The sequence below is a fragment of the Lampetra planeri genome, chromosome 54 (assembly GCF_965212315.1).
Source record: "Lampetra planeri chromosome 54, kcLamPlan1.2.h2, whole genome shotgun sequence".
NCBI classification, from domain to species: domain Eukaryota; kingdom Metazoa; phylum Chordata; class Hyperoartia; order Petromyzontiformes; family Petromyzontidae; genus Lampetra; species Lampetra planeri.
In genome coordinates this window covers 5,256,964-5,282,800 of record NC_136160.1, presented here as the reverse complement: position 1 = coordinate 5,282,800, position 25,837 = coordinate 5,256,964, and the positions used below count along the sequence as shown (strand labels likewise).

Sequence of the window (25,837 nt, the reverse complement as noted above, 5' to 3'; positions counted from 1 at the left end):
GACTCGCAGAGAGACCTATAGACTCACACAGAGACCCACAGACTCACACAGAGACCCTCAGACTCGCAGAGAGACCTATAGACTCACACAGAGACCCACAGACTCGCACAGAGACCTATAGACTCACACAGAGACCCACAGACTCGCACAGAGACACGCAGACTCACACAGAGACCCTCAGACTCGCACAGAGACCTATAAACTCGCACAGAGACCCTCAGACTCGCAGAGAGACCTATAGACTCACACAGAGACCCACAGACTCGCACAGAGACCTATAGACTCACACAGAGACCCGCAGACTCGCACAGAGACCATGTCACAGCTCCAGTTGTCTGGAATTAATTCCCTGATGGTCCTCTCTCACCGTTTGCTGTTGCAGACATACTTTAGAACGGATTTTTGTGTATAGTTTTGTCGTCCTTCCCCCCACACCTCTAATTAGCAGGATTTGCAACATACAGTGCAAAAGAAGCTCTACAAATATACATGCAGAGGCTCGCAGTTCGAATCCAGCCGGCCGCCCCGGTTAATACCGTGGCGAGTCATGGCCGTTAGTCGTTACTGCACGCCATCGGCTTCACGGTGGATGGTGAGTATCGCGAGGCACAGGCCCGGCCCGTGAGCAAATGAGCGTGTTAACGAGAGAGCGCAAGTGTGTGTGAGCGAGCGAGCAAGCAAGCTAGCACGTGATCGAGTGAGTGACAGCGTGACTGAGTGAGTGTGTGAGCCTGTGAGTGAGCGAGTGAGAGCGCGAGCGAGTGGGTAAGCGACAAGCGAGTGAGTGAGAGCGCGAGCGAGTGGGTGAGCGAGCGAGCGCGTTAGCACGTGAGCAAGTGAGCGAGCAAGTGAGCGAGCGAGTGACCGAGCGCGGCCGAGTGGCGTGAATCGCGGCCGGGCCGTACCTCTCTGGCTGGTAGACATCGACGGAGCCGTTCACCTGGGAGAGCAACTCCCACAGCAGCTGGAGGTTCGAGTTCACGAAGCTCAGCTCCAGAAACACGGACTCGCGCACCTTCGTGTTGTTGGTTGCCCTGCCGCACACGGGGGACACGGAGAGATATCGATTGTCCGCTCGGGAGAAGGCCCACGATTCCAGAAGAGGTTTTTTTGTTTTTGTTTCCGTGACAAACCTTACTCATTGGCCGTGTCGGGTGGTGGCGGGATTAACGACACATTTACATTTACTCGATCTAACCCCGAAAAAAAACCTCTTGTGGATCATATTTGGTCGCGGAAGCCTCCTCCGTGTTAACCAAACGAATCCTGCACGTGCATTTCGGACACGTTGAACACGTGGGCAATTGCTACATTTTTTGTTATTGTTACAATGGCAACAACAGCATCACCCGTGGCCACACCACAGAGAGGAGAGTAGAGTCATGGATGGACTAATGAATGGACAAAGAGAAAGGAACGAGAGAGAGAGAGAGAGGGGAGGCCAGGATGGAAGATCCCTAAGGCCAGAGGGCAGAGGTCGCAACCGGGTACTCGATACCCGTACCCTACCCGATACCCGGCTACCCGTACCCGGCTGGGTACGGGTATGGGTAGCCCGTTTGAGACACTGGTGCGGCCGGGTATGATGATGAGATTAGGAGTCTGCTCACCATGGGAGGGGCCGCATAAAAGTCACAATTTTTGATGGGAGGCTTGAGCCGATTTAGATGGAGAGACTATTACGCTTAACCACCCCGGAAAGTTCTGGGTGGCGAGCAAATATCTGAACGGTCCCAAGCACCTGCCTCCCCATCCCCCATACTGCACCACGCTGGTCAGTGAAGGAGTGGGCTCAGAAACCGGTTCGTGTATAATTCGCCGCCGATGTCAGCCGCACTTGGGAATTGAACTCGAGGTCCACGGCAGAAGAATTCGCCGCCACTGCCCGGGCGACGTTGGCTATGCGCGCCTACCATCATCAGTGGCAGTAGCAGCAGTAGCAGCAGCATTGTCGTCATCACCACCACCACCAGCAGCAGCAACTATCACGTTTGCTGAGTGTCCGAGACAGTTGGCCAGGGTTCGGCGAGGGACACCACACCCACCAGTTTTGACCCTGGCAAACCGGAGCGCACCGGCGATGGATGCCCCGCGACTCGTTGGGCTCGCGCGCCATGGCGCAGGGTAAAAACCACTCGCCGCGCCGTCTCCGCAGAGAACGGGCAGCGGTGGGAGGCACGTGAGAGATGTTACTAAAACTATTTTTCGATTTAAAGCTTTCGTGACTGCAGGGATTCATCTTATTGGTTCTTTCGGTAAAGTCACGTAGAATGGAAATAAGAAAAATAAAACATAATAAAATAATTCTCACGACGTTTCGGCCACAACGCAAGCAACCGTCATCAGGTGAAGAACAGGTCTGTCGAGAAGGTCTGTCGAGAAGACAGAGTCATTCACACTCTGTCTTCTCGACAGACCTGTTCTTCACCTGAGGACGGCTGCTTGCGTTGTGGCCGAAACGTCGTGAGAATTATTTTATTAGGTTTTATTTTTATTATTTCCATTCTATATAAACTATTTGTTTTATTACACCAGGTAAGGCCCGCCGAGCTGCGTAGCTCTTTTGACAGAAGCGACCCGGCCACAAAGGACAGCTCAACGAAGTGGCCCATCATCATCATCACGTGGACATTTAAAGTAGCATCCTAGTACTCAGAACGTGCGATGTCGATTCTAAAACGTGGAGGGTAAAACCGGAAGGGGAGAGAGAAAGATCACGCGCGCTCCAAATATACAGCCAGCAGGCGTCAGGGTTGGGATCGAAACCACGACCTCCTGCATACCAGGGCGAGGGAGTTAACATCTCGTCACCGTGGCTCCCTGAAAACAACGCCTGCTCAGCGGCAATAACCGATACCTATCCCGATCACACCGTCACTTGGCAGCGTGCCAAGAGGCACGGGGTGGGGGTCATCAGGGAGGGGGGGGAGGTCCGGCAGGGGGGAGCCACACCTAGCAGCAAGAAATAAGAATCGCCGTCCGACCGAGTTCACTGTCCTGCTGTTGGCAGGGAGACGGAACATCGGACAACGGACACGCCGAGGGTCGCACCGCACGGCTCCGCAGGACGATTGGGAGGAGGGGGAGGGTGGGGGTTATCCCGTCGGTTGGCAGATACGAGCAACCTACTTGCTGGACAGCCTTCTCGAAATCGTCTCAAATTTCCCCCGCAGGTTGACGATGTCTTCGCGCGCTCGGTGGCTCCATCTGTGCACGATCCGCCAACCCCGTTGCTTTGCTCGGCAAAATAAAACCGGGAAGTTATCGAGGTGGTCGGGGGGGGGGGGGGGGGGCTTCTCTCGTGTTTTTTTTTTAAGTGGCTGAATCGGCCGCCAGCATCGAATGCTCAGAAAATAGAAAAATTGTAGCATCGCTGAGATGGCGATGACAAGAGAGAGGACTTCATTCAACGGCAGATGGACCATGGCTTGCGATGATCACACGATAGTATCAAAAACGGTGACGAGGGGGACCGTGATGATGATATTGAACATGATGAAAATGATGACTATGATATTGATGAAGAAAATTATCACAATATTTAAAATGTGATAATGATGACTGATCTTGATAATGATGATATTGATCATGATGATGATACCGATGGATTTGTCTTGGCCAGCAAGCCGTCTCGCTCACAAAAGACAAAGATCCCCCGTATAGCCTTGACAGGCTGTTTGGGGCAAGTGCTGTTAGCAAGTGGCACCTCTGAAGGCCGGCACGGCACAAAAGGGGGTGTGTGGCCAGCACCACGCCCGGCTGCCTTTGTCTCTCCCGAGTGGCGATGTTTACCACGCACCGCACCAGCTACTCTTTTGCGGCCGATTCAAACCTTACAGAGGGCCCAGGAACGGGTTCAGATTATCGTCACCGGTGTTGGCCGTGAGCGGGAATCGAACTCGGGCCGCCGGGTCAGTAGCTCAGCGTCCCAGCCCCTACCCGCTACACTACCGCTCCTACATGTTGAACGTATGCACCTTCCGGCCATAGTAAATTCCGTGTATGTGCAAACTTTCATGGCGATTAAAACCGTTTCTGATTCTGACAAACACACACAGCGAGAGGCTGTACCGCCTGGCACCAATGTGCGACACCTCAATGGCCCTTGATGACCACCAGAGCCGTAACTCTGAAGGGCCCCGGGGGCCGATGGGCAGGTGATGTACAAAGCTCCCCCCCCCCGCCGCCGCCGCCGCTCCCTTCCCGACACGGCAAATAAGGCGGCCCAGCAACAGCAAAAGTTAATGAGCAGGCGAGGCAGCCCGAGATCGATTCCCGGCCGTGGCCAGCTAAGGTGCGTCCTGAGCAGCCCCGATGCCCCCCCCCCCAACCCTGTCCCCACTCCTGCACCAACCCGCAATAACCAGCGTGGTGAAGTATGGCCATCAAAAGGGACCCCAAAGAGGTTAGACTTCCGAGTGTTCACTTTAAATCGACTTGTAGTAGGCGTGCAAAAATTTAACGATTCGCTAAGATAGCAGAGGGCGTGGAGTGGAGTGGTGTGAGATGAGAGGGGAGAGGTATGAGAGTGCGTGGAGGGGAGTGGAGTGAGATGAGAGGGTAGAGGTAGGAGAGTGTGTGGAGGGGAGTGGAGTGATATGAGAGAGGAGAGGTATGAGAGTGCGTGGAAGGGAGTAGAGTGAGATGAGAGGGGAGAGGCAGGAGAGTGCGTGGAGGGGAGTAGAGTGAGATGAGAGGGTAGAGGTATGAGAGTGCATGGACGGGAGTGGAGTGAGATGAGAGGGGAGAGGCAGGAGAGTGCGTGGTGGGGAGTAGAGTGAGATGAGAGGGGAGAGGCAGGAGAGTGCGTGGAGGGGAGTAGAGTGAGATGAGAGGGGAGAGGTAGGAGAGTGTGTGGAGGGGAGTAGAGTGAGATGATAGGGGAGAGGTAGGAGAGTGCGTGGAGGGGAGTGGTGCGAGATGAGAGGGGAGAGGTAGGAGAGTGCGTGGAGGGGAGTGGAGTGAGATGAGAGGGGAGAGGCAGGAGAGAGCGTGGACGGGAGTGGAGTGAGATGAGAGGGGAGAGGTAGGAGAGTGCGTGGAGGGGAGTGGAGTGAGATGAGAGGGACCATATTCTTAGGTTTTTCGGTAAAGTCACGTAGGTAAAAAATTAAAATTACTTTTATTAATTTAAATGTTTTACCTACGTGACTTTACCGAAAAAACCTAAGAATATGAATCATTGCAGTCACGAAAGCTTCAAATCTAGAATGAGAGGGACCGGTTTAGACAATCGTCACCCGGTGTTGGCCAGTGAGCGGGAATCGAACTGGGCTGCCCGGGTTCCGTAGCGCAGCGTGCTAACCGATGCACCACCGCTCCCTCCCACACACACGCGCACACATTCACACGCACGCGCGTACGTGACCAACCGGCATTGTCTCGCTCGCTTGCAGTGGAAGCCGTAAACAATCCGGCTGGATCTCACGGAACCCGTTTGACGAGGCCCTCGTGCTCAACTGGGAGCTCGCAGCAAAACGCAGGAACCCGAACAGCCCTCGCTGGCTGCCGACTCTCGGCCGTGATTGTAGCAACGGGCAAGGGGGCGAGCAGGCCCAGGTGAAGATAGCACAACAGCAGGGCCGATTACGGCTAAAAGGCAGATTTTTTTTTCTTAGATTGAATGTATCGATTCATGCCACTTCTCTGTGCGTGAAAAATACCTCCGCGAGTCTCAAGACTCGTTCCCAAGGAGGGCTTTCTCCTGTGTCAAGTTTTCGCAGTCGACGCGGAAATTATTCTCTGCTGCTCTGTGGTTCTTTCGGTAAAGTCACGTAGTTAGAAAAAAAAGAAATCACGACGTTTCGATTGCAACACAAGCGATCGAAACGTCGCGATTTATTTTATTTCTACCTACTTGAGTTTACCGAAAGAACCAAAGCGTATGGATTCCTGCAGTCACGAAAGCTTCAAATCAAGATATTTTCTGCTGCTTCCGATGCTTAGGATGCCTGCGATCCCTTAGAGTAATTTTATCGGTGTAATTTTTTGGAAAATGTCGGCGAAATGTGTTTGTACTGGTCGCCTTTCGGCGTTCTCTGGTGGTAAGACAAGGCCATAAAAATTAACCCGTAAAAACAAAGTTTTTCACTATAAATCCTTTATATGCGTGGCGGCTAGAGTCCTCTCGTCCTCTGGCTTGAGATGGCTGCCACCTATGGGTCAGATGATTGCCTGCCACCATTAAGCAATTGGTAATTAAATATAAAAAAAAAATTCCCTATAAAGTTAAAAATTTGGAAAAAAAATTTCACGAAAATAAATTATCACGCACAACGAGTCTGTGTGCAAAATGTCAGCTCGATTGGATTACGGGGAGTGGGTTAAAAAACGACCAAAAGATTTGCACGGTCGTCAGCGCGCAAGCAAGCGAGCGAACTTAATATAAAGGATTAAAAAAAAGGCCATCTTTGGTGTACGCCAATCAGTTTCAAAGACAATGCGCGTATTATTATCAGAGCATGTTTGTGTTAGCATGTTCACCACAGGCACGTCTGGTTAACGCAGACATGATTCCTTGCAAACGTTACGCCTGTTTGGTGTTTGAACATCTTAGGGCCTCTTGGTTTATTGCCAGAAAGGGTGAAATCCATTATTATTTTTCATACTTTTATACTGGCAACAACATCAAAAGAAATGTCACGTGAAATTTAAATGTGTCGTCAAACACGTCTCAAATCTCGACATGTCAACAAAAAGAGTAAAGCTGCCACATCGCCTGATCAAAGTTCAAAGTTCATTTATTAGGTGTAGCCCTGTGAGCCATTCGGCTCTTGAATCGGGTGCAACCGCAACAAACAAAAAACAAAAACATGAACAAGAAAACATCTTAAAGTGACTTTGTGCAAACAGAAAATCCAAGAAAAGACAGCAAAATATTGCAGAAAAAGCAGCGTACACCAACCCTGTGCAAAAATCCCAGTGGGATGCAAGTCAAACAACAACAACCACAAGACAACTTAGATTAAGGCCATCAGTCGAACTCTGTACTACAACAAACGAACATGGCCAAACCAAATTTTTTTTCGAAAATCACCAAAATAAAGCCAAAAAAGCAATGAAACAGTGGTCATAGGAAATGTGACCGAATTTTCACAATAAACGACGTCAACAACATGTACTACCAAACTCTGCAGCCATAGCTGGCTGCATTAGTCACTCCACAACAGCAGGAGCCTGATGAAGCTGGTTGTCGTTGTGATCACCAGCGAAACGCCATTAACTCAAATTGTAAATGTTGCGGGTTTAGTCTTCCAACACACAACGGATGTGCTGACGTAGTAACTAATTTACGTTTTCTTTACGTGACAAACCTGACTAATTGTCTGTGGTTGGGTGGTGGGCGGGTTAAACGACACATTTATATCCACGCCATCTAACCAAAGAAAACCCTTCATCATGGCCAACGCTTCTTGTGTTAGATTAGATTGATGCCGGTTGTAATCACCAGTGAAACTTCGATTTAAAGCTTTCGTGACTGCAGGGATTCATCTTCTTGGTTCTTTCGGTAATCCTGCATAATATGACTTTGAAACCCCCCGCCCACCTCCTACGCATTTCCCATAAATATGCTAAATTCCTCTTGATATGCAAATTATTTTGTCAAGGCGCTCTTCTTCCCCCCTCCAACCCAGCTTAATTATACGCTCAAAGCTTGGTGGCGTTTCATTCTTCACCTGAGGACGGCTGCTTGCGTTGTGGCTGAAACGTCGTGAGAATGATTTTAATTGTTTCATTACTTCCCTTCTACGTGACTTTACCAAAAGAACCAAGAAGATGAAGACCAGCGAAACGTCCGTAACTCAACTGTTGAATGTGTGCGCGGATTGCTCTCCGGCAACAACAACAACAACAACATTGCCCGTGGTGCTGGAGTAGCACCACACAACCTCTGGAACAACCCTCCGCCGATGCAACGACGCGCCATCGACCCCACCACCGCTTTCACGCCACAGCTCAAGACGCGCCTTCTTAGACGCTCGCATACAACAACTATCCCGCACCTCCGATGGAGCACGGTGGGGCTACGTGCCGTGCGAAAACAAGTTCAATGTATATGCAAGCATGCGACTGACTGCCACAACTTGCGTTTGATTTTTTCTTTTTAACCGCGTAGGATTGTTTATTTGTATGCCTGTGGGTATTATTGGTGTGACGATGGCGCTTTTTGGGTGGGCGGGTTTGTGCGAGGAAGGCGCCACATGCGTCAAGCAAAAAAAAATCGACCCGACTCATAAATTGGCCACGTTTGTTCACCGCGTGACAACTTTCACCCATCGGCTGTGCCGGGTGGTAGAGGGGCGTACGACACAGCCAAAAACAAACAACAAGAAAAAAACCCCTCAATTGTTCTAAAATCAGGCCACTCTCCTCGCTCGGACACCGGACCCGTCTCGACACGGAACGGTCTCCCAGACACCCCAACTGCACCGCCACCCTAAGCCCATTCAAGATCCCCACGCTCGCACAAAGACGTGCAGCTGTCAAGAGCTTTCGAGTCGCCACTCCTCGCGAGCCGGCGGCGGGCCCCATCTCACCGCATTCGCTCTCCAAACGTGTGACACCGAGTCATTCGAGCACGTGGTACTGCGCGCGTGTCCTTACTCGTCTGGTATGTGCGGGTTTCGATAGATACCCTGGGCACCGCCGCAAGGAGTGATAATCCACGTGAAAAAAAATAGTAATCTATTTTTTTTATTAAATTATCCAGCACGCCCCCGCCCCATTGCGCTTATATGCCCGTGGCGACTCAGAGTGACGCACCGCCACCCACCCATCCACGTCCGTCCGTCACATTCTTAACTAAAACTAGACTTGTATTTTACCAGGCAAAGCCCACCGAGCTATGTAGCTCTTTTTCAGAAGCGAGCTGGCCATCACAAATGACAGCTCAACGAAGCGGCTGTTCATCGTGCGGAAATTTATAGCAGCCAAAAAATACTCTAAATGCACGTTGATTCTAAATGTGGAAGGGAAAAAGCGGGAGGATCCGGAGACAAATCCACGCGACCACGGGCAGAGTGAACATGCTAAACTAATTTTTTTTATTTTACTAAGTTAGGCTCACTGACCTGTGTAACAGTTTTTCATAAGCGACCTGGCCACAAATGAAAGCTCAGTAATGCGGCTTATCACATGGGAATTTAGAGCAGCCAAACACTTTAAACACGTGACGCTGATTCTAAATGTGCAGGGGGGGGGAAACCCAAGGACCCAGAGAAAAATCCACGCTACCACGGGGAGAACACGCAAACTCCAATAAAGTACGCGTCAGGGTCGGGTTGGAACCCACGACCGCCTTATCGCAGGCGAGGTAGTTAACATCTCGCCACCGTGTCGTATTCAGCGAAGCGGCGAGGATGTGCAGTAGGCAACGTGGGGACCAAAATCCCCGTGAGACTGAAACGTCAACAGCTCAACACGTTCCGTGTCAATAAACGCTGCGCATCTGTGCGTGCGTGGCGGCCTTAACAAGAAACTAAATAGGTGACTTTTCGGGCCATGAGCCTTCTTCAGAGCACATGGGTGCATAACCACGTAAAAAAGACTAAATTACACTTTTTTGGACCATCTTATCTGACAGGCACTATTTTACTTTACTTTACCGAGTGTTAACATCCCCAGTTATTTTTTAACAGTACTCTCTTCATTGTTCAGCCAGCATTGGTATAAACATGGGCATTTTCGTTCTTTTGTCTATCATGTGTATCAGACCTCCCCTCCCCCTCTCTGTCCATTGTGTTGGCGTGTGCAGCAGCAACCGCGTCCAAGCCGTCCATTTTTTTGGCCCCCCCCCTCCCCCTCCCGATGCGTTGTGCTTAGCACTCCGTGCTGTCTTTGAGCCCCGCCCCCCTCCCTCCCGATACGTTCCATTCATTGGCTACCACATTCTGATGAGCCCCCCCCCCTCTCCTTCCCCCTTCAACTTGCTTATAAGGGATTACATCTTGAATCATTGCCTCACTTGATGCAGCTAATTCGGCTGTGACGGTCCCACCTGATGACGGAGACTTGTGTTGCCTCCGAAACGTCGTGATTTTTGTTTTATTTTATTTTCATTAATTTTGATGTTTTACCTACGTGACTTTACCGAAAAAACCTAAGAATATGCATAACCCACGTGAAAAAAGGGTCATTGCCCGAAACGTCTGATTAAATATTTATTTTACCCTTATTTCATATTTACGTGTACTTTGGCACAATTGCCTGAAACGTTGCCTTATTAGGGTTTAAAAAAAAAAAATTAAGGCCACAACGCACGCGGGCCGTTGTTATTGACACGGAACGCGCAAAAATAAAAATTGTGTTGCTCGTGCTTTGTGCGCCACTGCCAACGCCGCATCGCCAGATCATTTGACATTGGTGGTGGCTGGGCAGGGTGGGTGGGGAGAGTGGGTGGACTGCTCATTCGGCAGGAGGATTTCCCCCCCCATCTCATCCTCTGGGCAAGAGCCATGCGGACCAACAACCACCCACGCCGATGCTGCTCGGAGGCCACTTCTTACCACGGTCTGTTCGATGTGGACTCCTGCACGCACAATCCACCCTCGCCCCTCCCTCGGTGCCGAATTATCCTATTAGCACAAGTAGCTACATATGTAGCTACGGGCCCTGCACTTTCAAGGGCCCCACGCTAAATGCTGTCAAGCTATCAATTCCCATTCAGTGATTCTGCACTTGCTCTATTACTATAGTACTATACTGCCTTCAGCTTTTACAAACAACTGGGTGTTTAAGGTTAGCGATTTGTCGTATTATCTGGCCGTATAGCAAAATGAAACCATACAATGACTTTACTATGGAAGTAAAAAATTAGTGATTTAATATTTACGTGTTTTTTTTTATTTAGGGCCCCTTTATAACATACGTTACAGGCCCCGCACTAGCTTAATCCGGCACTGCCCTCCCTTGCGCACGCGGAACTCTGGACGCTGGTGACAAAGAGCCCTCCGGCGTTTTCCACCGTTTGTGTGCGTTCCCAAGCCTTGCCCGAAATCTCTGCTCGTCTCATAACCCCCCCATCTCCTCCATCCCCCTCCTCCTCCACCCCCTCCAGCCATTCTCCTCCCCCCTATTTACTCTCCCGGTCTCAACCACCACATCTTGCAGGCAAAATAGTATGCAAACTAGGCCGCTGAAAGACGAGCGCTTAATGTTCACCCCCTCGTAGGAGGGTTGGGGGAGGGGGTGACGAGGCACAATGCCGCCACGCAATGTGTTTATTGTGTCGTAGGAATACGTAGAGGTCACGCGGCAGCGACCCGCTTAACCCACGACGCCCGATAATTAGAACCAGCGCGCCCGTAACTGATGTACGGCACAGTAGGAAACTCTTCATTCGCGGGTTCTTCATGTGCGAAAATCGATTTTTCGCGATTCGTACGCCGGTAAAAGTTGCACGCCTTTTTTCCCCCCCCTCGAACCATATCGCGACTTGGCAATGCGGCATCACGGCAGGAGGGGTACTTGTGCAGTGGTGGATTGTGGGATCCGCACGTGCGCGCCTAACCTATTGTTCATCATGGACGTTGGTTGTAACGTCAGCCCAACGTCGGCAGAGTGTGGGCCCAACATTCCAACGTCAATCGAATATGGGCCCAACATTCCAGCATCAGCCAAACATGGGCCCAACGTCCGACGTTCACCAGGGAGGGCCACAGCTCGCACGAGGGTAGGGCCGAGTGCGGGTCCCCCACCGCTTCGCTCGCTCACCTGTAAAGGTTCTGCGCGCCCTCGCGAAGCCGCGCCTCCCGGATTATTTGATCGTTGAGCTTCCTCCGCTCCGTCTGCAGCTTGCCACGGCGTGTCATGTAGAACGGATCGCATCCCTGCAACCACCACACGCCGGACGACACGGGGCAGAAACGTCAATGGAGAAGACCGTCGTGAGTGGAGCAATCGCTGCGAGAGGTCGCAAGCCACGTCCCAGGACAGTGTGGGTCAGAGGTCGAATCAGGTCTTGAATCTTCATCGATATCTTCTCTCGGTGGCGAGATATTAGCTCCCTCGCCTGGAATACAAAAGGTTGCGGGTTCAAGCCCAATGCCTGTATATTTGGAGTTTGCATGTTCACTCTCCCCGTGGCCACGTGGATTTATCTCCAGGTCTTCCAGTTTTTTTCCCCTCCAAATTTATAACACTGTTTAACAAAAAAAAATGTGTTCCTGGGTAGTAAGTGTTATTTCCTAATGGCTTATGCCTCACAAGTACAGAAAATGGCTATTATTCCCCACAAATTTTGCTTTTGTGACCAGGACAGTGATATTTAGAAATGTACCTATTTTCAATGAGAAAGTGTGCATTTGTGTCTTTCGTTCACATAAAGTCCTGGTCACAAATACAAAGTTTGTGGAGAATAATAGCCATTTTCTATACTTTTTAGGCATAAGCAATTAAAAAAATAACACTTAATACCCAGAAACAGAAATCGTGTTACATAGTGATCAACGTGCGTTGAGTATTTGGCTGCTTCAAATTTCCATGTAAGCCACTACTTTGTTGAGCTATCATTTGTGGCCGGGTCACTTCTGAAAAAAGAGCTATATAGCTTAGTGGGCCTTACAAAGTAAAATAAAAAGTTGAGTTAGTTTAGATTGATTGATCATTATCCATTCATAATTGAAAATCGGTGAAATGATCATCATTCACCATAATTAGCAATACAGTAAAACCTTGGATTGCGAGCATAATTCGTTATGGAAACGTTTTTGTAATCCAAAGCACTTGCATATCAAAGCGCTCGTATATCAGTTGTGATCACGTGACGCTCGGCAGACAAAGCGTATACACTACGTACTGCTCGTATTGCAAGACCTCGCTCGTTTATCAAATTCATATTTTGTTGCGCCCGAAACGTCGTGATTTAATAGATTTTATTTTATACCAAAAGAACCAAAGGGTATGGATCCCTGCAGTCACGAAAACTTCAAAACTAGATTGTTTCCAGCCAAATAATGATGCGCGCATGTATTCGTGTGGGACGAAACCGGAGCGCCGGGAGAAAACGCACACGCGCAAAGGGGCAACGCTCTATCCCCGTGCAGAGAAGGAACCGTTGATGTTAAGACCGCACTTTGCCGGAAAGCCTTCTCCCGGTCATCCCAGGGTCCACGGCTCCTCCTCGACGCCCAGGGGGAAGGAAGGGAGTTGAACAGGAGGAGAAGACGCAAACTCGTGCGCCGCCGCTGCCCGATCGGACGAGACCGGCTGCATTCCATGCGATTTGGTCACAGACCCCCCCCCACCGCCACGTCGATCAATATATTGAGCAATTCATATCCTGGTGTGAACCCCCTCACAAAACTTGCGGTGGTTGACAAAATTAAAAACGGGGACATCATGTCGACCAACTCGCACGAGTGGACTTGGGCCAGGAGGACGTCACGGCTAGGAGGGATGACGATGGCTGATGGGACGAGACTGGTGTGTGGGAACGGCAGTCTAAACTAAAACTAAACTATTAATCTAAACTATTTTTTTTATTTTACCAAATAAGGCTCACCGAGCTACGTAAATATTTCTTTCTGAAGCGACCTGGCTTTTCATCATGTAGAAATTTACATGAGCCAAATACTCTCAAGGCACATAGTTGATTCTAAAACGTGGAGGGGAATAAGAAAAATCCACACGACCACGGGGTGAGAGACACCGCCAACTCCGAATATGCCGGCGTCGTCAGGGTCGGGATCGAAACTACGGCCCTCCTGTATACCAGGCGAGGGAGTTAACATCGCACCACCGCTTTCACAGGAGGTGGAAGGATGATATCGGCCTGTGTGGGCGACGGCGTGCGCAGGGCAGGCCTTTATCCAGCAGTGGAATGATCATGGATGATAACACTGGTCAACACACTTTTTCTGGCATAAGGTATTCCAACGGTTCTAAGGTAATTTTGGGGTGCCGATTCCAAATCTGGCATCAGTTTTTGTCTATCACAGGTTTTTGAGATATCAAATATTGCATTTTCAATAAAAACTGCAGTTGAAAAATATTAAATAAATGTGGATATCTACATAAAATGATATTATAAACACACTATCCTAAAAATACAGCACCATATTTTAACACTAAAGCAGTCACTGACTCGCAACAACTTGCAATCATACGTGACAAAGTTAATTTCGGCTAAAATCAATGAAAATGGGGTATGCCGATAGCATAAAATGAGATGTGATAGAGCAAATCTGAGATCAGATTTGGAATCAGCACCCTGAAATTAGTCTAGAACAGCTGCAAAAGTCCAGGCCAGAATTTTTTTTTTGTTGACCAGTGTTATTTGTGAACGTTTTCTCTCTGCTATTTGCCGTGCTTTCAATTGGTGTCCAGCTGTTTTTTTTTCCTTAAAAGTAAGACTTCAAGGTGCGATTTTATGATGAGGGGGCATTACTTCTTTATTAACACTCTACAGAGATTGAAATCTGTAAATGAGGAATCCCATCACAACAGAAACACTAACACACAAAGACAAAGATCCCCCATATAGCCTAACAGATTGATGGGACAAGTGCTGTTAGCGAGCACATATGAAGGCCAGAACGGCACAAGAGGGAGTGAGTAGACAGCACCACGCCCAGCCGCCTTTGTCTCCCTGCAACAGGTACTAATTTGAGGTTGAGTCAACCTAGGGGAAGCCCAGGACCGATACAAACAATCGTCACTGGCGAGTGGGAATCGAACTCGGGTCGTCGGGTTCGTAGCGCAGCAACGCTAACCGCTACACCACCGCTCCCCCACCCCGACAACAACAAAGATCCCCCGTATAGCCTTAACAGACTGTAGGGGCAAGTGCTGTTAGCGAGCACCTATGAAGGCCGGCACTGCACACGAGGGGGTGGGTGGCCAACACCACGCCCGGCCGCCTTTGTCTCCCTAGTGGCGATGTTTACACATCGCACCAGGTACTCATTTGAGGCCGAGTCGACCTAGGGGAGGCCCAGGACGGGTTCAGATAATCGTCACTGATGTTGGCCGTGAGCGGGAATCGAACCCGGGTAGCCAGGTTTGTAGCGCAGCGCGCTAACCGCTACACTACCGCTCCCCACACAGACACACACACAGTACACACACACACACGTGTGCAGCAGCAGCTTCACATACAAGAGGTCTCGGCCTTATCCAGGACGTGGCGCCCATTCTGTCACTTGAGAGCCACCGGACTCACGGCGTCAGATAACAATATTTACTTGGACCGGAGGAATTGTATCAGCGGCGAAGCTCTCTCTCACAGGACGTCAAGAAAGTCGCGGCCACCCCAACAACAGGCGGCGGGGGAGACGGGCACACAACCTGCAGACCGGGCTTCGTCCTCACTGGGACTCATCCGTGTGGTGCAGTCATCAATGTGGCCACCCCAACAATAGGCAACGGGGGGGGGGGGGGGGGGGGGGGGAGACAGGCACACAACCCGTAGGTAGACTGGCTTCGTCCTCAATGGGATTCATCGGTGTGGTGCAGTCATCAATGTGGCCACCCCAACAACAGGCGGCAGGGGAGACAGGCACATAACCCGTAGACCGGGCTTCGTCCTCACTGGGACTCATCGTTGTGGTGCAGTCTTCAATGTTTGCTGCTGCCGTATGCGCCTGGGAGTCCCTCCACCCCCCACCTTGCCCTGTTGTTGAGTGACCCCCCCCCCCTGCCACCCCCCTATGACCACCTCTTGGCTTCTTTTGGAGCTGGTGGTGTCAGTGACACTGCGAGTTTGCGCGCACGCAATACTGCACCACGGTGGAGTCCGTTTCTTCTACGCGATAGAGAAAAGTGCCGACTACCCCGCGAACGACAATCAAGGGTTCGGCAGATCGAGCAAACAGCGGTGGTTGAAGGGCAAACATTATAAAATGCCTTCGCTATCACAGAGCCAATAACCACCAGTAACACCGCTGACCACACGAAGTGCAAGTTGATGGTCCCGGCGATGTCCAGATCCACCCGCGACGTGCCCGACCTTCGGACCGGTGGGCGGCTACGCCGTCCGCACGACGGCCGCCTCCAAGCGATGCAGCGGCGTGGAAGCAGCGGCCAGGGTGGGTGGATCACCGCACAAAATGTTGTGAACGACAGCGCGGACTGATCTCCACCTGTTCCATCTGTACGGGTTGTTGTTGCCGCCCCACCCCCCTCCCGCCGCCCCCCACCTTGCACGCGTGGGTTTTAAACTAAACTATTCAAACTATTTATATTTTACCCGGTGAGGCCCACGGAGCTGTAGAGTTCCTTTTCAGAAGTGACCTGGCTTTCGCAAGCTATCGCTCAACGGAGGAGCTTATCGCGTCGAAATTGATAGCAGCCAAATACTCTAAACGCACGTGGATTCTAAATGGAGGGAAAAACCGAGGACCCCCTGAGAAATATCCACGTGACCACGGGGAGGGAGACACTCAAACTCCAAATATACAGCAGCAGGCGTCAGGGTCGGAATCGGAATAGACCCCACGACCTCCTGTAGACCGGACGAGGTAGTTAACATCTTGCCACCATCTCCGGGTGCTCCGGTTTCCTCCCACACGTTTTTGCCCCACTCTCTTTAACTGGCCGATAGCATAGAGGACCGCAGGGGCTTGGGAAATTATTGGCAGCAGCCAGAGGTCGCAAACGGGTTTTGATTCCTTACCCGTACCCGGCCGCACCAGGGTCGCAAACGGGTACCCGTACCCGGCCGGGTATCGGGTAGGGTACGGGTATCGGGTACCCGGTTGCGACCTCTGGCACCAGCTCACTACCTGGCTGCTGTCTGTCTACGCTTCGTCACGTACCTCGGATTCGATCCGTCTTCGGCCGAGCGAGCGACTTAACGTTTGTGGCGGCGGCGCATTAAGACACTAAACAATCATTCATTATTATTATTATTGAGCCTGGGTGAGCGCTGGATGGGCAAACGTCACGCGCGGCGGGTTGCTACGGGCTGCTGGCGGGGCAAGGCGAGACGCGGCAAGCCGGCGCGGTCTCACGCCGCTGCTCGACGCCTTCGTCGAAGCCGCATTGACCAGCGTTGGTGGTGAAGTTTGGCAAAAACAAACCGCCCACGTTCCCACAATCCACACGGCACGAGGGAGGACCCTCATCCAGCAGCGGTGGATTGGTATACTGGACACGGTGGTGAGATGTCAACTACCTCACCTGGTATACAGGAGGTCGTGGGTTCGATCCCAACCCTGACGCCTGCTGCTGTATATTTGAAGTTTGCGTGTCTCTCTCTCTCTCTCCGTGATCGTATGGATGTTTCTCCGGGACCTCCAGTTTTTCCCGTTTAGAGTATTTGGCTGCTACAAATTTGATGATAAGCCACTTCTCGTTGGGCTATAATGTGGTAAGCAGGGTGCTTCTGAAAAAAATATATATAGCTTAGTGGGCCCTTACTTGGCAAAATAAAAAAGTAGTATAGTATCCGTGAAACTACTAGACATCTGTTAAAAAAGAGCTTCATAGCTCAACTCATCCTATTCCTCCAGTATAAATAAATATTCCGATTCTGACCAAAGCACTGCTTATCGTAACGGCGTGGCTTGAAGACTGCCGAGAGCGCACGCGCCCACGCTGCCCATCGTCTACCTCGAGATATTCTTGGGGCGTTTTGGGGTCATTTGTGGAGGTCACGTCAATGCAATGTCCAAAGTCCCAATTTAGCTCAGGGGTCAGGGCCCACGCGGGCCAAACGAGGCCCGTTGCCCACGTGGCCCGCAAACTGTTATATTTTTTTCGATTTAAAGCTTTCGTGACTGCAGGGATTCATCTTCTTGGTTCTTTCGGTAAAGTCACGTAGAAGGGAAGTAATAAAATAATAAAAATAAAACATAATAAAATAAAATAATTCTCACGACGTTTCGGCTACAACGCAAGCAGCCGTCATTCTTCACCTGAAGACGGCTGCTTGCGTTAAAGCCGAAACGTCGTGAGAATTATTTTATTATGTTTTATTTTTATTATTTTATTACTTCCCTTCTACGTGACTTTACCGAAAGAACCAAGAAGATGTTATATTTATGTTTATCCGTCACTGGGAGCATCATAGCCACACTGATCGAGTACTAGAGGTGGGGATGGGGCGGGTGGAATGCGATCGATGCCTTTGCCCACAACAGCGCGTGTGCTTGTGATTTTACGACACCGCAGCCACTTCTGTCGCTGCGAGCCCCGATTATTTTTCGCGCTGTGATTGGAAAGCCCGAGAGGCGCTCACGCGGCTGCCCGCTAACAGGTACTTCAAAGTCCGACTCGACCCTCGGTCAGGAAGCAAGGTAGATTAAAAGAGACAACGAGTCTCCTTCACAGCACCGCCTCGCCACCGCAGAAACAAAAAAACACAAAACGCATTTCCGTCCCACACAACACATGGCCCTCCCTCCCCTCCCCCCTTGGGGCCTGTGGGATTAAACCCCACGGGCGGTAAGCAGCACAAAGCCAACTCCGATCTCGCCACTGGCTCACGGTGATACCACATTTACACCCCCCCCCTCGCCCCCTCGATTGAAGACAGAAACAGAGGTAGGATTTCTCCACAATTTCTGGCCGTCACGTGATGAGGCCGGTCGCAATTACCGGCGAAAACGTCGTGCTCCAATTGTTACATGTTGGGTGGGTTCTCTCTCCAACACACAACGGCGTGTGCTCAACTGGCAAGCCATTAGCACGTGTTTTTGTTTACGTGACGAAATCTTACCGATTGGCCGTGTCAACCCGCCACGTTTATATACTTACACGACCTAGCCCCCAAAGCAAACTCTGTTTCCAACAACAACTCCGACGACGATTGCATGGGGCAGGGGGTCTGGGGGGGAGGGGTTTGGGGAGGGGAGTTCGGGGAGGGGGGGATTGCGTAAAACTGGTGGGACCCCCCCCCCCGCCGCTCCCCGTGTCTTACGGAGGAAGGGTCCCTGCCGTTGGCATCGTTCTAGCAGCTCGCCGCCAAATCGATCCTCCGGAGCGCCGCCCGACTCTGCTGATGGGACCCAAGTGGCGAGTTGAGGCCGGTCCCCCTCCCGCGCCCCCCTTCACCTGAAGACGATTGTGTTCTATCTACGTGGCTTTACCGAAAGACCCAAAGAATACGAATTCCCGCAGTCACGAAAGCTTTCAGTCAAGATATCTAACAAATTAAGGAAATGGCACCCCTTTAAAAACGGAAAAGTAAAAAACGACGATGGCGAGAACAAAGCGCGAGGCCGCAACCACGAAACGAGTCGCCCTCGGTCACCACCATCCATACCCCCTCCAGGCCACAAATCCCAACTCACGCGATGACGACGAATTTGTTTCAGCTTCCCCACCCCGCCGCCACCTCGGCTCTTAGACGGCCTTGGGCGAGAGGGGGGCCGTAAACGATGGGGGGGGGGGGGTGTTACGACGGCGACGCTCGTAAAAAAATCTCGCGCGCGCGTCTAGTGTACCGCCAGATTTAGAGCGACGCTCGCGTTTTGGACTTTAACACGGAGGCCAGGGCAGAGTTCTACGGCGGCAGATCTTTAGCTAGCGGCCACACCGCGGGGGGGGGGGGGGAAGGCGATTAAAGAGAGTGGAAGATGTAACGCGCGGGGCAACGGAACAGAAAGGCGGAGGAGAAGGGATGGGGAAATAAGAAAAAAAGGGAGACGGGGAAGGTGCGATTTGATCAATGGGAGCGAAGGGGTCCAGGAGAGATGAGGAGAGGGGAGGAGGAAGAGGCTACACGAGGGCCTCGACGCTTGATGCACGGAGCGGAGTCTGTTTTCAAAGGGGGCGGGGAGAGGGGTTTTCAGCGTGGGGGGGGGGCTGTACAGAAGCCACGTGGTTTACGGGAGGCTCGTGCTGACTTTAGACATATCATCTATGGGACCGTTTTGCCAGTATCACAATGATGAAAACAATAATAGGCGTTTACCGTTTCTGGTAATAAAACAGGTGATAAGATGTTCGAACTCCAAACAGACACCTATTACGAGGCATCACGTCTGCAGTAACCACACATACTTGTGGCAAGGCACGCAAACAAACGTGCTCCAATCATAAGCGTCTTGTAACAAGCTATCGATTTGGTGATTGAACATCTTAAAACCTCCTGGTTTTATTTATTTATTTCCGGAAAGGGTAACGCCTATTGTTCTACTCTTTGGTTCTTTCGGTACAGTCACGTAGAAGGGAAATAATAAAATAATAAAAATAAAACATAATCAAATAATTCTCACGACGTTTCGGCCACAACGCAAGCAGCCGTCCTCGGGTGAAGATCTCTGCCTTCTCGACAGACCTGTTCTTCACCTGAGGACGGCTGCTTGCGTTTTGGCCGAAACGTCGTGAGAATTATTTTATTATGTTTTATTTTAATTATTTTATTATTTCCATTCTACGTGACTTTACCGAAAGAACCAAGAAGATGAATCCCTGCAGTCACGATAGCTTTAAATCGAAATTTAACGAGGAGGTTATTTACGTGGCGATGGGCAAGCAAGCGGGGTCCGAGCTGGAAAGGAATTAAATCCCCGGACGCAACCACGTCAGTTGCATTAATTGTTATAATTTCACAATTTTGATACCTGTAAAAATATCCCGTAGATACAACCGCTCAATCCGAGATATTACTACTCTGACGCTTGCATCGCCTCTGTGCCGTTCCCGCCTGTTGCCCTTCTCCGCTCCATCGCCAGAACACCGCTTATCGTGACTTTCGATGCACGACCATTCTCACTCGGGGCGCCCGGTTGGAACGAAATGCGAGACGGTCCCAACCCCCCCCTCCATCAAATTCCCCTTTTCCTCCTCCTCCGTCGTAGTAATAAAACCCACCACGGCAGCCAGCGTTTAGGGGGTTGCCACCCGTCCTGTCCTTGCCCCAGGATCGTCCCCGTCGAGGCGGCAGCTGCCATCCTCGACAAATGTCAGCCTGAAGAATGTTGGGATACGAGCCAATTGGGTAATGACAAAGACCCACCCCTGTATAGCCTCGGCAGACTTTTGGGGGCAAGTGTTGTTAGCGAGCACCTATTAAGGCCGCGGGTGATGGGGGTGGCCAACACCACGCCCGGCCGATGTTTACACACCGCACCAGGTACTCCATTTGAGGCCGAGTCGACCTAGGGGTGGCCCAGGACCGGTACAGATAAGCGTCACTAGTGAGTGGGAATCGAACTCGGGTCGTCCGATCCCCCACCGCTCCTCATCACGGGTGTGTATGTACAGCACTGTACTGTGTGCTACATTTCTTTCACACCGTACGTAGCCCCAACGGTGATAATCGGAGGTGGGTGATAACGAAGACAAAGATCCTTAGGAGAATGCCGGGAGCAAGTGCTGTTTGCGAGCACCTCGTGAAGGCCGGCACGGCACACGAGCGGGGGAGGTGGTCAGCAACCACGCCCGGCCGCCTTTGTCTCTCCCCCCAGTGGCGATGTTTACACACCACCGCACCGGGTACCCGTTTGGCCCGTGAGTACTCCCCGCGCAGTTGCACCGCCTGCGCACTCCGTAGCTTGCCCCACCCCCCCACTGTCGTCGATGCCTAATGTGGGCTCTTACAAATGTGCGTGCGACTTGGATTGTTGATTTTTGGCCGACGACGACGACGACTCCTACAAATCCAATTGGCAGGTTGAAGTCCACGTGTTCGTGCAATTGTGGGTTATGAGTTCACAGTGTTCGGGGCGCCACGGTGGCTAGGAGATGTTAACTACCTCGCCTGGTATGCAGAAGGTCGTGGGTTCGATCCCGACCCTGACGCCTGCTGCTGTATATTTGAAGTTTGCGTGTCTCTCTCTCTCTCTCTCATCATCATTCACGGTGAGGAGATGTTAACTACATCGCCTGGTATGCAGAAGGTCGTAGGTTCGATCCCAACCCTGACCCCTGCTGCTGTATATTTGAAGTTTGCGTGTCTCTCTCTCATCATCATTCACGGTGGCGAGATGTTAACTACCTCGCCTGGTGTACAGAAGGTCGTAGGTTCGATCCCAACCCTGGCGCCTGCTGCTGTATATTTGGAGTTTGCGTGTCTCTCTCTCATCATCATCACGGTGATGATGAGTGAGAGAGAAAAAAACAGCCTCATAGCTCAGTGGGCCTCACCTGGTACAACATTTATTTTTTATAGTTTAAAGTTTAGTGTCGAGGTTCCTATGCAAATCACGAACACCTCTGGACTGTGATGAGTCAGTGGCGTCACGGCGAACAAGTCCGCGGTTAATTACGAAAATATCGATGAAGGATTTGGTCACCGATTCAAAAATAAATTCATTCCCTGACTCGTTCACCCAATTGTGCGTTTAGGGATTCTTCCACGCGTTCATTCACCAAAGGCCGTAATTATAATATATATTGCTATTAAAAATATTTTAAACAATAATTGCTATGCTATGTAAATAAAAACAACAATTTGCTAAACCTTGGCCACACTATCTGGACTTGTCTTCATATAATAACAATGCATAGATTTCTGTTCATATTATTGTGGTTATGGTTCTACTTTATTGATCCATAATCTCTGCCATTACATACAATGAAACAATAAATGGTAACAAAAAAGGAATAACAGAGCAATGTAATACAATACACTATTAGACATTATTGTAAAACATAAATAAAAAGTTAATATTCTTTGGTTCTTTTCGGTTAAGTCACGTCTAAAAATAAAATAATAAATTAAAATAACATATTACGACGTTTCGATTGCAACACAAGCAATCATCATCAGGTATAAAAGAAATAGCAACAAAAATCTAACTAGAAAACTATAGACAGACATACAAGCAGACAGACATCACAACGGCACACAGAGAGAGGACACAAATCGGCACAAAGATTTGTGTCCTCTCTCTGTGTGCCGTTGTGATGTCTGTCTGCTTGTATGTCTGTCTATAGTTTTCTAGTTAGATTTTTGTTGCTATTTCTTTTATACCTGATGATGATTGCTTGTGTTGCAATCGAAACGTCGTAATATGTTATTTTAATTTATTATTTTATTTTTAGACGTGACTTAACCGAAAAGAACCAAAGAATAATTCCTGCAGTCACGAAAGCTCCTAAATTAAGATTAAAAAGTTAATCCCATGTGTTAGTGAATTTTTTAATATTTTAGGCAGGAAATTCGTTTTAAAATTAGATTTTTTTCTGGGGGGGGGGGGGGCCCAGACCCCCTGGAAGACTTGCCCCCCCCCCCAATATTGACTCCATGGCTACGGTCTTGCATTCACCCACTCTCCCACTCGGATGTCAACTCAGCAAGCTATCTTTCCCCGAATTCAAAACGTTCACCCGTTCACTCACTCTCCCACAAGTGCACACACTCACCCATACATTCACCCACTCACCCATCAATGCACCCACTCGCTCATTAAACCATCCATGTATTCACTCGCTCATTAAACCATCCATGTATTCACTCGCTCATTAAACCATCCATGTATTCACTCGCTCATTAATCCATCCATGTATTCACTCGCTCATTAAACCATCAATGCACCCACTCACTCATTAACCCATCCATGTATTCACTCGCTCATTAAACCATCCATGTATTCACTCGCTCTTTAAACCATCCATGTATTCACTCGCTCATTAAACCATCCATGTATTCACTCGCTCATTAAACCATCCATGTATTCACTCGCTCATTAAACCATCCATGTATTCACTCGCTCATTAAACCATCCATGTATTCACTCGCTCATTAAACCATCCATGTATTCACTCGCTCATTAAACCATCCATGTATTCACTCGCTCATTAAACCATCCATGTATTCACTCGCTCATTAAACCATCCATGTATTCACTCGCTCATTAAACCATCCATGTATTCACTCGCTCATTAACCCATCCATGTATTCACTCGCTCATTAAACCATCCAGGTATTCACTCGCTCATTAATCCATCCATGTATTCACTCGCTCTTTAAACCATCCATGTATTCACTCGCTCATTAAACCATCCATGTATTCACTCGCTCATTAAACCATCCATGTATTCACTCGCTCATTAAACCATCCATGTATTCACTCGCTCATTAAACCATCCATGTATTCACTCGCTCATTAACCCATCCATGTATTCACTCGCTCATTAAACCATCCAGGTATTCACTCGCTCATTAATCCATCCATGTATTCACTCGCTCTTTAAACCATCCATGTATTCACTCGCTCATTAAACCATCCATGTATTCACTCGCTCATTAAACCATCCATGTATTCACTCGCTCATTAAACCATCCATGTATTCACTCGCTCATTAAACCATCCATGTATTCACTCGCTCATTAAACCATCCATGTATTCACTCGCTCATTAAACCATCCATGTATTCACTCGCTCATTAAACCATCCATGTATTCACTCGCTCATTAAACCATCCATGTATTCACTCGCTCATTAAACCATCCATGTATTCACTCGCTCATTAAACCATCCATGTATTCACTCGCTCATTAAACCATCCATGTATTCACTCGCTCATTAAACCATCCATGTATTCACTCGCTCATTAAACCATCCATGTATTCACTCGCTCATTAAACCATCCATGTATTCACTCGCTCATTAAACCATCCATGTATTCACTCGCTCATTAAACCATCCATGTATTCACTCGCTCATTAAACCATCCATGTATTCACTCGCTCATTAAACCATCCATGTATTCACTCGCTCATTAAACCATCCATGTATTCACTCGCTCATTAACCCATCCATGTATTCACTCGCTCATTAACCCATCCATGTATTCACTCGCTCTTTAAACCATCCATGTATTCACTCGCTCATTAACCCATCCATGTATTCACTCGCTCTTTAAACCACCCAGGTATTCACTCGCCCACCCACCCACCGATCCGCGCACTCACCTTTCTCAAGCCAACGCCCTCTTCATCCTCCTCATCCTCCTCCTCCCCCGCCACCTCCTCCTCCATCTTCTCCTTCACGCAGTCACTCGCCTGGGTCTCGATCATGCCGGATTGATCCGCTCAAACCTCGCCTCTTCGCTCGGCACCGACCAAAAACACCGCGCCTCCCCCCACCACCACCACCAACTCGTACCTTTCCCTCCTCAAATTATCGCCCACCTACCTGCCCCACTGATAACCTACCTCACCGATGGCCCCACCTGCGTATCCACCCACCTGTCGACCTGTCTACCTGTCCACCCACGTCCTCGGTTGGTTGCTGGGGTCTGGATTTGGTGTCCCACCCCCCACGTGGTATACCGCAGCAGCAGCAGCAGCCAACTTATCGCCTTTGTATTTGTGGCTCTGGCTGGGTTCAGAGCTTTTATAGGGGGAGAAGGAGGGGGGGGGGTCACGGAGGACCGCCCACTGTGGAGCGTGTGTGTGTTGTGTGTGTGTGTGTTTTGAGTGTGTGTGTGTGCTTCTGTGTGTGTGTAAGGGTGTGATTTGTGTGGGGAGCGGTGGCGTAGCGGTTAGCGCTGTGCTACGAACCCGGCGACCCGAGTTCGATTCCCGCTCACGGCCAACACCGGTGACGATTATCCGAAATCGGTACCTGGGCCTCCCCTAGGTCGACTCAGCCTTGAATGAGTACCTGGTGCGGTGTGTAAACATCGCCACTGGGGAGACAAAGGCGGCCGGGCGTGGTTCTGGCCACACCAGTTCCGGCCTTCATAGACGCTCGCTAACAGCACTTGCCCCACGAGTATGTTAAGGCTATACGGGGGATCTTTCTCTTTGTTTGTCTGTGGTATGTGCTCGCTACAGGCACATGCCCCAAAAGTCTGAACAACTACACGGGGGAACTTTATCTTTGTTGTGTTTGTACAGGTATTTTACTCCTTTGCACTTGAGTGGGTTGACGTGTGTGTTTGCGTTTTGTTTGAGGGTAGATTGGAGTGTAGTGGGTCCAGGTTGTTTGTGTGTGCGGGT

General features: G+C 50.0%; 1 protein-coding gene across 1 annotated transcript in view; it reads right to left on the bottom strand.

The window, feature by feature from the left end:
- The window catches only part of LOC144735124 (rhophilin-2-like), a 58,700-nt gene extending 33,496 nt beyond the window's left edge, over positions 1 to 25,204 (bottom strand). Inside the window, exons 1-3 of the mRNA XM_078617541.1 lie at positions 24,806 to 25,204; positions 11,713 to 11,828; positions 906 to 1,034 (exon numbers count right to left, since the gene is read on the bottom strand). Coding sequence (XP_078473667.1) covers positions 906 to 1,034; positions 11,713 to 11,828; positions 24,806 to 24,910 — 350 coding nt within the window. The 5' untranslated portion in view covers positions 24,911 to 25,204. The remainder of the gene's footprint in view (positions 1 to 905; positions 1,035 to 11,712; positions 11,829 to 24,805) is intronic.
- Positions 25,205 to 25,837: the final 633 nt, after the last annotated feature.